General features: G+C 38.8%; 1 protein-coding gene across 1 annotated transcript in view; it reads left to right on the forward strand.

Moving 5' to 3' along the window:
* The first annotated feature begins 12,999 nt into the window (after positions 1–12,999).
* The window catches only part of LOC144975717 (uncharacterized), a 5,685-nt gene continuing 1,788 nt past the window's right edge, over positions 13,000–16,896 (forward strand). Inside the window, exons 1-3 of the mRNA XM_078919909.1 lie at positions 13,000–13,502; positions 14,951–15,135; positions 16,607–16,896. The exon at positions 16,607–16,896 is cut by the window's right edge and continues 1,788 nt beyond it. Of these exons, the coding sequence (XP_078776035.1) occupies positions 13,410–13,502; positions 14,951–15,135; positions 16,607–16,896 (568 nt within the window). The 5' untranslated portion in view covers positions 13,000–13,409. The remainder of the gene's footprint in view (positions 13,503–14,950; positions 15,136–16,606) is intronic.

Below are 16,896 nucleotides of genomic sequence, written 5' to 3' on the forward strand. Positions count from 1 at the left end.
ATCCACCTTTTCTGATCCATTTGATCAGGAAGAGGGAGTTCCACAGGGTAGCATTCTGTCTCCCATTCTGTTCGAGATTAAAATAAACTCAATAGTGAATGCAATGAGACAGAATGTTGACTGTTCCTTATATGTTGATGACTTTCTTGTATGCTATCGAAGTAAATCGAGTATGGACACCATTGAGAGACAGTTACAACTCCAACTAAACAAACTGTCGGAGTGGGCAAATCTCAATGGTTTCTCCTTCTCCCCATCAAAAACAGTAGCTGTCCACTTCTGCCGAAAACGCACCTGCATTAGACAGCCTGACCTTTATCTCAACAATTCCAGAATTGAGGTAAAGGACGAAGCCCGATTCCTGGGTTTGATCTTTGATAGGAAACTAAATTTCCTCGCCCATATCAAAGATCTCAGACTGCGATGCATGAAAGCAATGAGAATAATGAGAGTTCTGTCGAGCATGGAATGGGGTTCGGACACAAACACTCTTCTAAAGATATACCGAACCCTTATTCGATCAAAACTGGACTACGCATCTTTTGTATACGGCTCTGCAAAACCATCCTACTTAGGCATGCTGGACCCAATTCATCATCAGGGACTGCGCTTGGCACTCGGGCTTTCCGCACTTCTCCAGTGGCAAGCCTTTATGCTGAGGCAGATGAGCCACCTCTCCATCTCAGGAGGAAAAAACTGGCTCTCCAGTATGTTACTAAGGTCACATCGCTGCACGACAACCCAGCACACAAACATGTACACTACACGGATAGGACACTAGAAGAAAAATTTCGTAAGCACCCAAAAATGACACCACCATTAGGTTGCAGAATAAAAAAAGACATCGCAGACATGAACATCAGTCTAGATAGGATACATCCATACGTCCAGGCAAAGACACCACCATGGTCCATACATAGACCAAACATAAATTTGGACCTAACAAAACTGGAAAAATCACAAACAGACCCACATATTTACAAACAGACACTAAAAGCAATATTACAAACATACAAAAACCATACTCACATATTTACGGATGGTCCAAAGAGCGCAGATGCAGTAGGATGTGCCTATCACTCATCGGAAGGCACAGGATCACTTCGCCTGGATAGAAATGTTTCGATCTTTACAGCGGAATCGAGAGCAATCCTAAATGCTCTCCGTTTGGCTGAGAGATCGAATAAAAATAAATTCTTGATCTTGTCTGACTCGCTGTCCGTACTTAAGGGGATCTCAAATTTTTATTGCACCGATCCAAGACTCATAAGTATCTTGGAAGGTGCAAATAAATTATTTATTAAGAAAAAGAAAGTTTGTTTTCTCTGGGTACCTAGTCATGTGGGTATCCAGGGGAACGAAGAAGCAGATCGACTGGCAAAAGAGGCGGTGAGCCAAGAATTACAAGAGGGCAGTAAAATCCCACACGCGGATTTAAAGATCAATATAAAAAAACATGTCCGAAAGGAATGGAACGATCCTGGAGTCGAGATGTACATAACAAATTAAAACAAATTAAAAGTGACCTCGGCCCCAGACCCAACTCGGGGCTAAAAAGAAGAGACGAGGTAAAAATAACTCGACTCCGGATCGGACATACTGCCCTCACTCACCGTTTCCTTCTGGAGAGGGATGAAAAACCCCTCTGCAGAACATGTAACTGTGACCTCACAGTTCAACACATTTTAATTGAATGTACAGAATTAGAACAGATAAGGTCACAACATTATGATAACAGAGACTTGAAGTCTCTGTTCCAGTCGGTCGATCCGCTTACAATTTTAAAGTATCTGCAGGAATGTGAACTCCTGCAGAAATTGTAAATAGATATTTTTACTTAACAAACATGTAACTATTATGATTTTATAAAGATTTTATTACAACAGTACACGTTTTGATCAGCTGTGGCCCCTCGGGGCCGATAAAAGATTGATGAAAGACAGAAACGGGCGCTTAAATGACCTAAATAGTGTCGAAAGCGCCGTTAAATACCTAAAAACAAACAAAAAACAAAACAAACAAAACATTATTAATTACAAGATGGTACAAAGGAACTTCATAGTCCGAAAGGAGAATAACATTAATACAATTGTTCACACAAGGCGCGGTGTTCCAGCCTGTCAATAGTCACAATTGTTCCAAAACAAAACACATGCATCGAGTGCTAATTCCCGTCCTGACAAACATTACATTGTTATTGTTCATATTGTTCAAACACATCTGGCTCTACTTTCTAGCCTCGTCAAAACTTATATTGTTCACATTTCTCCCAAAAAAAAACAGTTATCGGGCGATATTTCCTAGTCTCGTCAAAATTCATCATTGTTCAACCACAATTACCAGGCGCTATGTCCTAGCCCCGTCAATATTATATTGTTCAAAAGGTACAAAACACATTTACCGGGCACTATGTCCTAGCCCCGTCAGCTCTTCACTATATTAGATGATATAGATATATTAGTTACACAGTAAAAATGAAATTAACATAGACACAATGATAGAGAAGTGATCAATTATTATTTACTTTAAAATAATTCATTTAATTGAGGATCACATTCTCAATTTTAACACACTCAATGAATTAATTATTCAATAAAAGAATAAAACATCATATTATTTCAAACTTTAAGATAAGTGAAGTAATTTTACGGTGTTAATCACTTGGTGATTACTCAGCACATCAAAACCATATATATCTAAATATAAATTTATATAATCTCACCGAGCACAAACACAAAAAAACAATATCGCTTAGAGCCCATAACCGGGTACGATACACAAATTACTGGCCATATTAGGCCCACTTCGACTACAATACAGCCTAAAACACATTGCTGGCCAACACACAGGCCCAACACATATCGCCTGAGAGCCCATATTTGGGTGCGACATAAAACAATGGCCACTTTGGGCCCTTTTTCACTGTGGCTTCAACATAGCCAAACAGAATTCCAGCCAACTGTCGTGAACGGATTTCCCAATCTCGTTCACGATGTACAAAATAAGGAAAAAGTTCAGAAAAAGTCTCCACCGAAGTGGGCGTTCTCCATATATGTAGAGGACATATATGGGCGGTTAAAAAATGCTCTCGAGCACCTCGGGAATCGTCCCGGTTTAGCCTGATTCTTATAACATACCAAAAGTATGGCGGATCGGATCTTCGAAGATGCTACGATAGGCAAAGATAGTATGTCTGCTTTGAATAAGGCTGTGGTCAAGAGAAAGAATGAAAGGTGTCGCGAGCTTTTATAGAATAGATACGATGACGTCACGTTTACGCGGGAGACAGTGAACAAACACAACATGAAGATTACTCACAACAGCTCGATCGAGACACTGACAGTCCTGTCATAACAAAACACTTACAACAACAATAACAACATAAACCTATCACAATAATCAGTTACATAAAATCTTCCCCACACAACACACAGGCTGTACAGGTCTTTCTTCTTCGACCTCAAATCGCAGACTGCCAGTTGAACATCGACCCAAGCCGAAACATAGGACAGGGTATCTAACGGTATCTCAAAGTATCTCGGTTGATGCATAAGATTGATGTGGGTGTCTTAACACTGATGGAACATGATAACCATCCGTTCTTTCATTGCCTTCATAGTCTACACCACCCACGGCGAAAACAAGGGAGTCCCTATTCCAACACCCATCCTACACTCACAAATCATTTAATTATATGGGTTGGATTCTACCCGAGACCTTGGTGGGTAGGACAACTATCTCCCTTTGTTACCTAGAAGGCATTTCTTTACAAATGGTTTACATCCAAAGTCATAACAAGTTTTATACCTTATACCTTCAAACACTCGGCTATATGGTCTGTGGTAAGACACTCTGCTTTATTGGGACGATTCCTTATGGAATGGAATTTTTTTCTAATAAAAAGTCACACCCTTTCCAACTTCCATCCGCTTAATTGGGACAGCCCGCCTCTTAATTGGGACGAAATAATTTAACCCTGACCGTCCCCATAAAAGAGGGTTTTTTTTTTTTGTCTTCAATCTTTTTAAAGGGGAGTTCATAAAATGCAACTTATCTAACGGGACGGTCAACTGAGTATGTGGTCGGTCGGATCGTTCATCACAGAGGTGTGAACAATAGCATTTACCTTTATGCCCTGTTAGTGTCCATTGCAGTCAATCGAGTAGACCATTGGGATATTTCCATGCTTTATTATAGAATGTACAATACATCATCATATTTGTAAAACTATTGTCTGTTATATCATATGCTTACTTATTCTTGATGGGTGGGGTTCCTGACCTCCCATAGTGGGCAGGGAGGTACTTGCTGTGTCTTCTATCCCCTATATCTGTTTTCCAACTTGCTTTCTGTCTTTGTCTTGGAAAGAGATTGCTTGGTTTTGTCCTGGCGCTGGCCTGAGTCCTAGCTGGGAGGGAAACAGTCAAATGCATAGTTATTGTTTTGGGAGATGATATTTTTTTCCTTGTAAATCATCTCTCTGTTATGTATTATTATGCTTGTTATTTTTAATGTATAATGTAAGCATTTGAGTGTATTCCTCTTTGTTGGATTTTGTGCTTGTGTCCGGATGAGACTTATTAGGTGATCTCAAACTAAGTACATTGATGGTTTGCTCTTGGAATCTGCATCTGATCCCTATTTGTTCCCAGTTCCCCTTTGTCTTCCTTTCTCTTGGGTGCTTTAATTGTAATTCTAGAACTTTTTACTATCCCATTTTCTTCCTTTTTACTGGCGCTGGTATAACCTAAATGTGTTGCAAGCGCCGTAAAACCCTTAAAAACAAACAAACAAACAACTTATTCTTGATTGATTTGTATTTTTTTAATTAATTTTATTATTATTATTATTATTATTATTATTATTATTATTATTATTATTATATTATTATTATTGTTAATATTATTATTATTATTGTTAATATTATTATTATTATTGTTATTATTATTATTATTATTATTATTATTATTATTATTAATATTATTATTACTATTATTATTATTAATTGTTATTAATTTGTCAATTTAATAGAAAAAAGATGCCATAGGAAATTCCTGTGTGCCCATTCATCCATTTCCATTGTTTTGACGTTATTGTAAGATCACAGGTCTTTGTTATCTTTACAACGATTCTTGGACAATAAAAGTAACAGTGAAAACGATACAGTTCTGATTTTGGTTGTCAATGATTTTCACCTCTGGCAGGTACTTACTGGTCTTCTTCTATCCCCCTATGTCTGTTTTCCACTTTCTGTCTTTGTATTGGAATGAGATTACTTGGTTTTGTCCTGGTCCTGGCCGGATGCCCTTGCTGAGAGGGAAACAGTCAAATGTATAGTTATAGTTTTGGGAAATGATATTTTTTCCTTGTAAATCATCTCTCTGTTACTGTTATGCATTGTATTGCGTATTATATATGATTTGTAAACGTTTGAGTGTATTCCTCTTATTGGGGACCTGTGCTTGTGTCTGGATGAGACTTTTAGGTGATCTCAAACTAAGTACACTTTGATAGTTTGCTCTTCGAATCTACATCTGTTCCCTATTTGAACCAATTCCCCTTTGTCTTACCTTTTCTTTTGTGCTTTATTGTAATTCTAGAACTTTTTACAATCCCATTTTCTTCCTTTTTACTGGCGCTGATATGACCTTAATGTGTTGCAATCGCCGTAAAAAAAAACCTAAAAACAAAAACAAACATACCATGCCAAGAGTAAATTATTTATTTCTCAAGCTATTTAAAGTGATTTGTTTCATTTTTCCCCTGGAAACTACGAATTTTGGAATCTCGAGTAGACGGTTCTGCGTCACTGACCACTGAGTCATTGTCCAGCCAGGAGACACGAAGGGTCAATGACACGGAGAAAATCAATCACCTGTGTGTTATCTCATTGATCATCCTGGCGCGATAACGTAGATTACCTTTAATTGTGTCACATCGTATCTAAGCGGTTGCAGGCCAGGATGGTGTAGGTTCTAAAGATTGAATCAACCTATAGCCTCATCTCTGGTTAAAGACTCGGGCCTTGTTTTAAGGGTTTTGAATTTACGGCACTTGCAACACATTTATGTCATATCAGCGCCAGTAAAAAGGAAGAAAATGGGATAGTAAAAAGTTCTAGAATTACAATTGAAGCATCCAAGAGAAAGTAAGACATAGGGGAACTGGGAACAAATAGGGATCAGATGTAGATTCCAAGAGCATATCACCAATGTACTTAGTTTGAGATCACTTATAAGTCTCATCCGGACACAAGCACAAAATCCAACAAAGAGGAACACACTCTAATGCTTACATTATACATTTTAAAAATATATATATACTAATACATAACAGAGAGATGATTTACAAGGAAAAAAATATCATCTATCAAAACAATAACTATGCATTTGACTGTTTCCCTCCCAGCCAGGACTCCGACCAGGGCCAGGAAAAAAACTAAGTAATCTCATTCCAAGACAAAGACAGAAAGCATGTTGGAAAACAGATATAAATGGATAGAAGACACAGTGTGTACCTCCCTGCCCGCTATGGAAGGTCAGGAACCCCACCCAGGACTCGGGCCTTGTCAACCTTCATATGCTGGACTGGCTAGGGATCCTGACCTCCCATAGTGAGCAGGGAGGTGTTTGCTGTGTCTTCTATCCCCCCATACCCGTTTTCCAATTGATTTCTGTCTTAGTCTTGGAATGAGATTACTTAGTTTTGTCCAGACCCTGACCGGATTCCTTGGCTGGGAGGGAAAAGGTGGAATGTATAGTTATAGTTTAGGGAGATTATTTTTTCCCTTTGTAAATCATCTCTCTGCCATGTATTATTGTATCTGTTATTTTGAATATTTAATGTAATCATTTGAATGTATTTCTCTTAAGTGCTGGTGTCTGGGCGAGACATTTAGGTGATCTCAAACTAAGTACATTGATACTGTGCTCTTGGAATCGACATGTTCCATCAGCTCTTTATTGTTTTTAGACAGCCATTTTAATTAAAAGTTCTCTCTAAATTCCATCATTTAGACTATAAACGTTTATCTTAATGTTACATATATAGTTGTGTGTTTTGATATGTTATATCCTGCTGGCAGATGTGTGAGTATTCCACCTGAATGCATAGCATCAAGGACGGATCCAAGCTACAGAAACCGGGCTAACCAAACAAGGGCACAAGGCAATCACTTGGATCGAATAGGATTACAATCAGTCTGCCCCCCGCACCCCCCACCCCACCCACCCACCCTCCCACATACATACACACAACCCCCCCCCCCCCCCTTTTCCCCCACCTCCACTCCCACACCCATTCATGTAACCCACTCACTTATCGTTTGTTTATGAAACCAAGTATCGAGATAAGATAACCAGTAGTAGGGAAACTGTCGTAACCCTGTAAGGACAAAAACCCAACCAAACACGTGCCAGGTATTTAAACATTTGGCCAGAAAACTCGTCCTTCAAATGTCGATCGATTTAAATGGCTCTCACCTTGGCAAAAACCCTCAAACCTGGGACTTCATCACGGAGTCCCAGGCTTGAGAGTCTTTGCCAAGATGAGGGTCATTTAAATCGATCGATATTTGAAGGACGAGTTTTCTGGCCAAAATTTTACTTACGTGTTTGTCTTCAGAATAGGTCAATAAAGACCAGACTTCAGGTCATAGTAAAAGTCGCCAGCGTATCTGTCACTTCGTCTAATGATCGCTTTAAATGTGTCCAGTCCTCTATAAACGGTATTATCATAGAGTGAAAATATGGAGCATTTATATCGAGCAATATCCACTAAACGTGCTCAAAGTATCATCTTCCTTTTTATTTGCACTGAAATGGCCAAAAATGTCTGAGGTGACTTCAAACCTCAAGACCAAAACAAACACAAAACTTTAATTGTGATTTCCCAACTAATAATTAACATTTGAATTTGAACCGTAATACGCTTCAACAGTTATGACGTCACTACCCTCGTAATGACGCATGAAAACTTAGTAACTGGCTCTAAACTATCGGAACAATGGCGGACGCCCTTATGAAATATTTCTCCCACGAGATAAAAGCTTATCCAGAGGAGCAAAAAAACACATAAATCTGATCATGTTTTGACTTTTACACATTCTGATCACAAGACATATGAAAAGTTCTAGCCAGCATGAAGAATAACAAATACCGATTTTCTTTGTTTAGAACCAAGATGGCCGCCAATACTGGGCAACGTGACATCAGACTATTGAATCCAATTGTCTTCATCGAGTTCCTTCCCGTTATCAGACCTGATTATGGGTACACGTCGCCCATAGCCAATGAGAATGTTGATGAAAATATGTCCTGATAAAGTCACGTGTTGATAAATAAATGCTAATTTTGCCTTTGTTCCCAGAATGTGAAATTTGTAACCGACAGTGACAAGCTAGTAATATCATAATATCTTATCTTATTTAAAGCTGAATCATGACTTCTCCTTGAAATGCCTTATACAACAGGCTATAGGTTATAATTATAACATCTTATATAGCTTGTTGAGTATCATTTACAAAAGTAATGAATAAAAATGAAAATGACATCTTAAAAAAAATAACAAAATACCAAACACGTAACGTTTCGGGCTCAAACCTCCTCTTCAGCCTCTCAAAAAAAAAAAGAATCAAATAAAAACATAAATAAAATTCATTACAAAAACATCAGTCTGTAGATGAAATAGCTTGGAATGGCAAGGGGGCAGCGTGACTCAGCAGTACGGTCTTTGCTTCGTACCCGAAAGGTACCGAGTTCGATCACCCGCCGCTGCACTGTGTGACATTGAGCAAGTCACCTCGCCCTTGCTCGATTTGCTGCGCTGCACTGCGGCTGACACCTGGGTTATTCCATTCTTCCCTTGGAATAGAACATAGAGAACAATTTATCATTGGGGATGAATAAAGGGAATTTTATGCTTTTATTTTCTACAGAGAGAGCGTACAGAATATTTTTTAAATTATTATGATCCTGCGTACATCTCAAATTGATTTAAATAGCATGTGTTATTATGTGTGTATGTGTGTGTGTGTGTGTGTGATTCAATACTGATGGAGTTCCACAGTCGGGGGGGGGGGGGGGCATGGTGGTCAAACGATTTCTCATGAAAAACTAACGATTTTGGGGGTTCCCTTAGGATATTTAAATTGGCAAATCTTAAATTTCAACTGGGTTCATAAAGGTGGATAAGTTCTTGAAGACAAAAAGAAGCAGAATTGTTTAAGCAATTGGAAACATGGGTGAGTATTTTAAATTCAATTCTAAACTTTACGGGTAGCCAGTGTAGTCCTACAAATTCAGAATGCTCGCGCTTTTTAGACAATGTTACCAAAAAAAAAATGGGCTTTTATATAGCGCAATATCCACTAAACGTGCTCAGAGTGCTTTATAAGGGGTCCCTAGAAAAGAGCAACACTTAACTTAGAGGACGAGACATGACGCCTGTTAGACGATATTACAATTTTTTTTTCGGACAGAGACAACGCTGTTAACGACCGAGTACTCATTTTACACCTGAGTACAGTTAGATAATGTGAGTAAAGAGTCTTTTCCAATGATTCGGCTATGCGCCGAGCGAGGCTCGAACCCAGGACCATCCGATCTGAAAGCGAGTGTCATTCCACAAGACCACATAGCCGCACGAGCGGTCTATAACTGATATTGTGATGTCGACCAGTTTGAGTCTCACATAAATATCAACATCAGGGTGGAGAAAATTAGTTACATATTAAAAGTTACAGATTAAAAGTTACAGAATATTAGTTACACATTATTAGTTAGATATTAATGTTATCATCATCATTATTATTATTGTCAGCGATTTTTACAATCACCAGTTTACAACACACTCCATAATTACGAGACACTTACAAGATCGCCATCAAGGACACGCGGTCATTTCTCTGACCAACACGTCCAGTTACAGATTGGATGAGGAGTTTTTGAGTTCGAGACGTGATTGGGAGGGCAGGGCGGCTTTTACGATTCTTATCTTTCAACTGACCAGTCGGACAGTTGTAAATGTGGACTTCATCGGCTTTGTGATTGGATTAACTAACTACTGGTTGTATAATCAGGTATGTGGAATGAGAGACTCGGATTTCTACGGGATTTCTGTTTACTATATTGGTGCTATGCGGTTAGATAAAATACTCACGACATCCACCAGTCGGATGTAACGTTTATAGTCTGATTGATGGAACGACATTGACGTCACTCAGCTCTTTGTTATCGTTTTTATCCAGCCATTTTTATGAGCAGTTATCACTATATTTTATCAGATTATATAGATAGTATGCGCTTGGCTTAGGAGTTCACAACATTGCCATCCGGAAGTATAACGAAGCAACACACAAAACTGTGTGTAACCTTGATCGTTTATAGTCAGGTTAATACAGTTTAGTGAGAATTACTCATAAACGCGGATGGCAAAAAACAATAACAAAGACCCGAGTGACGTCAATTTCGAACTATCTATACGTTAAAAGTTATACATAGTTTTGTGCGTTCGTACGTTATATCCTGTTGGCGGATGTTGAGAGTATTTTACCTAAACACACAGCATCAATAAAGCGATTTTGTTTTTGAATTCTAAACGACCAAAGGTTCATGATACTACATATGTGTCCCACCCTGTCATACTGGTATTCCGTTGGAGTGTCGGGTTAGGTAAAAACACATATTTAAAAATTTAGCCAGAAAACTCGTCCTTCAAATATCGATCGATTTAAATGACCTTCATCTTGGCAAAAACTCTCACACCTGGGACTTCGCGATGCCCCTGGTTAGAGACTTTTAACAAAGATGAGGGTTATTTAAATCGGTGGATATTTGAAGGACGGGTTTTCTGGCCAAATTTTGAAATTGGTGTCTTTCTGTACGGCAGTTAACTTGTTAATCAGACTTTCACTTAGAACGATGGTGGAATTTTTGAGTCCTGATTGAAAAGGGCGCCACAACGGGTCTTGGCTTCAACTGACCAGTCTGGAATGTAAACGTGAATGAAATCAACATTGACCTGTATTGGTTTTCAGACTGGATTGACCACTGGTTCTATCAGTAGGGACGTGGATTGTTCGAGATTTATACATTTTTAATGACTTAATACCTCGAATAAAAACACCAAAAGTATTTGAAAATATAATTATGCTTGTCAAGGAGTAATAGGTAACGTAGTTAGAATAGATGTGTTTTCTTCAATTGTGTGGTGACACCAACGTGCACTTATTTTCAGTTCTATTAACCCAATTCATTATGGGCTCATTGCTGTAATGGAAATCTCAACAAACAAAATCAACGACGCAAAATATTGTCCATTAAAACAAAGTTAAGATGGGCCCTAATTGGGTTCGAATGTCAGACCTGCATGTATGTACACGCCGGAGGAGAGAAAAACAGAAAACTTACAAGAAATGATTTCATGATGAAATGACGTCATCATATTTGACGCTATTTTAAAACAACGAAGTTCGACATGACAGGAAATGGGGAAAAATAAATAAGACACTTCCGTTTGTCTGGAATCATTTTCTAAGTCTCCAGTTCCTCAACTCCGGATGTGAGAACAGACGAAATGACGTCAGTTCTAGTGTTCTGCTTTCTCATCATTTTCTCGTTGGCATCTCTTTTCATTATATTACTCAGAAAACAATGAACAATTACAACTGGATATGATTTACAACTAAACTTTTAAAATATATTTTGGCCAGAATTCCTCCATCCTTGCTTTGTGATTGTTGATAGTAAGTGGGAATAGTGGAGTAAATTAGATAATTAAATTCTAATCATTTCGAGTTGAGTGTTGCCCTCTCTGAGAAATCAAAACCCTGGGGAAGACCTTCCGTACGTTCCTCGAGATAGATTCACTTTATTATATTCTTATTTTAACTGTGGATCTTTTGTCAGACGTTTATTTATTCAATTTGTCAATTCTATTAGGATTTTAAAAGCTGTAGAACAAACCTTGATTGATTGGTCAAAGTTTAAAATGTCCCAATACATACGACCATTGTTTTTTGTTTCTCCACCTCCATCGTTGTTGAAGTATTGAAAGGTGGTGTAAAACAGTGCTAGGGGTTTTTCTGTTAGGGTTAGGTATAGGTCTTAGTAAAGGTCCTAAGGTGCTTGTTTTTCCTATTAGGGTTAATTAAATGTATTGGGTTTTGTTTTTGTTTTTTGTTTTTGTTTTATTTTTTCTTTCTTTTATGGTTAGTTTAAAGCAATAATGGGGTTGTTTCCCTTAGATCGAGATGCGTGCTGAAGGCCTCCCAATCCCGGTGTCAAGTGAGTGAAAACGTTCAGTAGTCACCGAGCGTGTCAAAATGGTTTTATTTAATCTGGAAAAACACGTAGGTTTAATAATTTGGCCAGAACAGTCATCCTTCAAATATCGATCATTTTGTGAAAGACTCTCAAACCTGGGATTCCTTGAAGACCTCGGTGAGGTTCCAGGTTTGACAGTTTGTTGGGGTTTTTTTCCAAGATGAGGATCATTTAAATCGTTCAGTTTCTTTTGTTGATCATTGTCTGTATTATGCTGAAAGTTTTATGAACGTGTCAGGCTATGAGATACCGAAGGCTACGGTCAGCGATTGATTCATGATTCATATTATACAGATCTTTTGGGATATTTATAATGATGAATATCATCGTGTTTCTCTTCAGGTCAAGGGAAACCAACCTTCAGCTGTGACAATGGGAGTCAATCATGCTGCAAATGACACCTGTATGTGGACGCCATGATGATACACAGTGACATTTGATGCAACGTTGACATTGGAGTCAGCAAAGATTTTAACGATCATTTTATAATATACAAACGACACCAGCCACAACAAAGACAAGAAACATCTCCGTCGACAGGAACAGTTGTTAAGACATACACACACATATACATATATAAAATATAAACACAGGGTGAGATAGATAGAGAGAAGGGGAGAACGACAGACAGACCGACAGACAGAGAAACACACACACAGAGAGAGAGAGAGAGAGAGAGAGAGAGAGAGAGAGAGAGAGATGGAGAGACACGGAGAGAAATAGACAGAAAGATAGAGAGAAAGATACAGAGAGAAGCAGAGATAGATAGATAGATAGATAGATAGATAGATAGATAGATAGATAGAGAGAGAGAGAGAGAGAGAGAGAGAGAGAGAGAGAGACTCACAGAGACAGAGATACAAAAAGACAAAGACGTAGAGAGAAAGAGATAGAGAGAAACACAGAAACAAATAGATAGATAAATAGATAGATAAATAGATAGATAGATAGGTAGATAGATAGATAGAGTCAGAAGGAAGCAGAGATACACACATACACACATACACACACAGAGAGAGAGAGAGAGAGAGAGAGAGAGAGAGAGAGAGAGAGAGAGAGAGAGAGAGAGAGAGAGAGAGACCAAACATGGGATGCTGTCGGCCTCTATGCGATGACCTGTCGGACCTCCAGGGATTCGGCCTCAACTTCTACAGCAACAGAGCTTTCTACGAGTGTCAGGTACGAGTCAGGATTCCATGGTTTGACAATAGATACTTGAGCTTTTATATCGCGCAATATCCACTAAACGTGCTCAAAGCGCTTTAGAAAGGGTCCCAGACCAACAGCAACACGGGTAGAACGAGACATGATAAAGCCTATTAGGCGATATTACATTTTTTCCTGCAGAGACAACGCTGTTAATAAATAACATTAAAAAAATATATATTTTATTCCTCCCATAGGGGACATTTGTCTCGAGTGTCTATTTCAAGGGAAGACTGAAGTAACCCAGGGCGTTAGCCGCATTACAGCGCCGCAAAATTGAGCTAGGGCGAGGTGACTTGCTCAAGGCCACACAGCGCAGCGGCGGGTGATCGAACTCGGTACCTTTCGGGTACGAAGCGAGGACCAAACCGCTGTACCACTGCCACCCCCCCCCCTTCCCCCCAAATTAAAGGACTATGACGCTAACACATTCAGTTCTATCATGTATATTTTACTTTGCTTTTACATTCCATAACATCTGATAAATAAATAAATAAATAAATAAAGATATAAATAAATAAGTTTTATTTATCATCAACAGAAATTGCCACATCATTCAAAGAAACCCGCAATTTGACGTTATGAAATTTATTTATTTACTTAAATAGGAACGTGAAAACGTGTCTTGTTTGCCTCAGAGAAAAATATCCTTAGAGTTTGGAAACTTCAAATTGTCTGTGATGATTCTATGGTGTCCAACAACACATTGGTTGACAGTGTTGATGATTCTATGGTGTCCAACAACACATTGGTTGACAGTGTTGATGATTCTATGGTGTCCAACAACACATTGGTTGACAGTGTTGATGATTCTATGGTGTCCAACAACACATTGGTTGACAGTGTTGATGATTCTATGGTGTCCAACAACACATTGGTTGACAGTGTTGATGATTCTATGGTGTCCAACAACACATTGGTTGACAGTGTTGATGATTCTATGGTGTCCAACAACACATTGGTTGACAGTGTTGATGATTCTATGGTGTCCAACAACACATTGGTTGACAGTGTTGGTGATTCTATGGTGTCCAACAACACATTGGTTGACAGTGTTAACTCCATTTCTAATAATATGTAGCCTATATATAAACTTTCTTTTACCTTCAAAGCCATTAGACCTATGGAGCCGGAGTTTATTCCGGTTTCTATATTATGGTGAAACGGACAATAGCAATTGCTTGCTATCCTTTGGATAGGACTATAGTCTATTTGAAAGTACTTCCCACCAGATCTAAAAGGCTACTAAATTCCTGTTGAGTTGACAGGGAATCAGTAAAATCTCGACTTCAACTAAGATCGACCTCGATTGTTCTGCGTGTGAGGCGAGTGCTCTACCAACTGAACTATTAGGACCTCTACTGTTACTTAACGGCATGGCAAAACCTTTATCTTTCTACATTATTTTTTCAAATCCCCAGTGGAGAATCCCTCACCTCCTGTACGTCACCATCCGGTTTGCAATGTTTATCTACGCCATCTTTGGTCTGACCTACTTTGCCATCGAGCACGGTGACATCATGATGAAGTTCTTCACCATTTGGTCCTACATCCTGCTCGTCGTCCATCTTGGATTGGCGGCCATTCTCACCCTGCTGCATTATAGGTGAGGGGGGGGGGGAGTGTGGAGGAGAGGGGGAGGAGTGGAGGGAGGACGAGGGTGAGAAAAAGTAGTAGTAGTAGTAGTAGTAGTAGTAGTAGTAGTAGTAGTAGTAGTAAGTAGTGTAGAGTAGAGAGAGTAGTAGTATAGTAGTATAGTAGTAGTAGTAGTAGTAGTAGTAGTAGTAGAGTAGTAGAAAGTAGTAGAAGTAGTAGTAGTATAGTAAGTAGTAGTAGTAGTAGTAGTAGTAGTAGTAGTAGTAGTAGTAGTAGTAGTAGTAGTAGTAGTAGTAGTGTAGTAGTAGTAGATAGTAGTAGTAGTAGTAGTAGTAGTGTAGTAGTAGTAGTAGTAGTAGTAAGTAGTAGTAGTAGTAGTAGTAGTAGTAGCAGTAGCAGTAGTGCAGTAGTAGAGTAGTAGTAGTAGTAGTAGTATAGTAGTAGTAGTATAGTAGTAGTAGTAGTAGTAGTAGTAGTATAGTAGTAGAGTAGTCAGTAGTAGTAGAGTAGTAGTTAGTAGTAGTAGTTAGTAGTAGTAGTAGTAGTAGTAGTAGTAGTAGTAGTAAGTAGAGTAGAAGAAGAGAGAGAGAGAATAGAAGAAGATAGAGAGAGAAGAAGAAGAAGAAGAAGAAGAAGAAGAAAAGAAAGAAAGAAAGAGTAGAAGAAGAAGAAGAAGAAGAAGAAGAAGAAGAAGAAGAAGAAGAAGAAGAAGAAGAAGAAGAAGAGGAAGAAGATGATGATGATGATGATGATGATGATGATGATGATGATACAATACAAAGTAGTTTTTCCCTACCAGACGTACAAAGAATCGTTCCCTCATCTTCCTGAATGTTATCAAATGTAATAACGCTTTAAACATTTGGTTTTTTTTTTCTCTCTATTGACTGAAGAAGGGTTTTGAGTCCGATTCATTGTGTGTTTAGTATTATTATCTTTTCAGAAGCTGTTCAATTCATTTTGCACTAGATGATTGTTTACAGCCCACAGCTCCAAGCAGCTTTGTGTTCACTGATCACGTGGTGCAGCATTGGTGAAATACGATTGGGATGTTTACATTGGTGTTTCTACCCATCAATGCAGGTCACACACAATGATGGATCGGGGAACGATCGAGCTTATCATGTCGCGCAATACCCACTCAAATGTGCTCAAAGCTCTTCACAAGAGGTCTTAAGAGACCAACAACATTACATACATGAATAGGCATGACATGACGCCTGTAATGCGCTAATACAATGTGTTTTCGTCAGAGACAACGCTGTTTCCGGTCAAGTACTCATTCACACCTGAGCGCGGTAAGAAAATATGAGTTAAGAATTTTTTTCCCGAGGACACAACTTTGCGGCACCCTGGGCGGGATTCGAACTAGGGACCTATCTGCCCGACAGTGAGTGTCATACAATACAACCACAAAACCCCACTTGAACTATTCTATTCCATGTTTATATATTAAATATATTTATCTATTTTTATTTCAGGCCAAACACAAGACCTGCAGACATTCCATCGTCTCTAAGAAGTAACACTACATTGAACACAACTAACAACGTAAATGGTCAGGATTTGAACCTAAACCACCTACAATCCACAAAGGATGAATCTCAACCAAAGCTAATCCTGTGGTCCACAAAATCCTCCAAAACAACGCAATCCACAACAGCCATTCATATCCCCCAAGGAGAGGAGTCTCTTCCACAGAATGGGGTTGATAACCAAAGTTACGAACTTGCTGAGATGTCGAATACACCTTCAACAACGTTGAAACAGG

Source organism: Berghia stephanieae, chromosome 6 (genome assembly GCF_034508935.2).
Source record: "Berghia stephanieae isolate SIO BIC M18660-M18661 chromosome 6, UCSD_Bste_1.3, whole genome shotgun sequence".
In the NCBI taxonomy this organism is placed as follows: domain Eukaryota; kingdom Metazoa; phylum Mollusca; class Gastropoda; order Nudibranchia; family Aeolidiidae; genus Berghia; species Berghia stephanieae.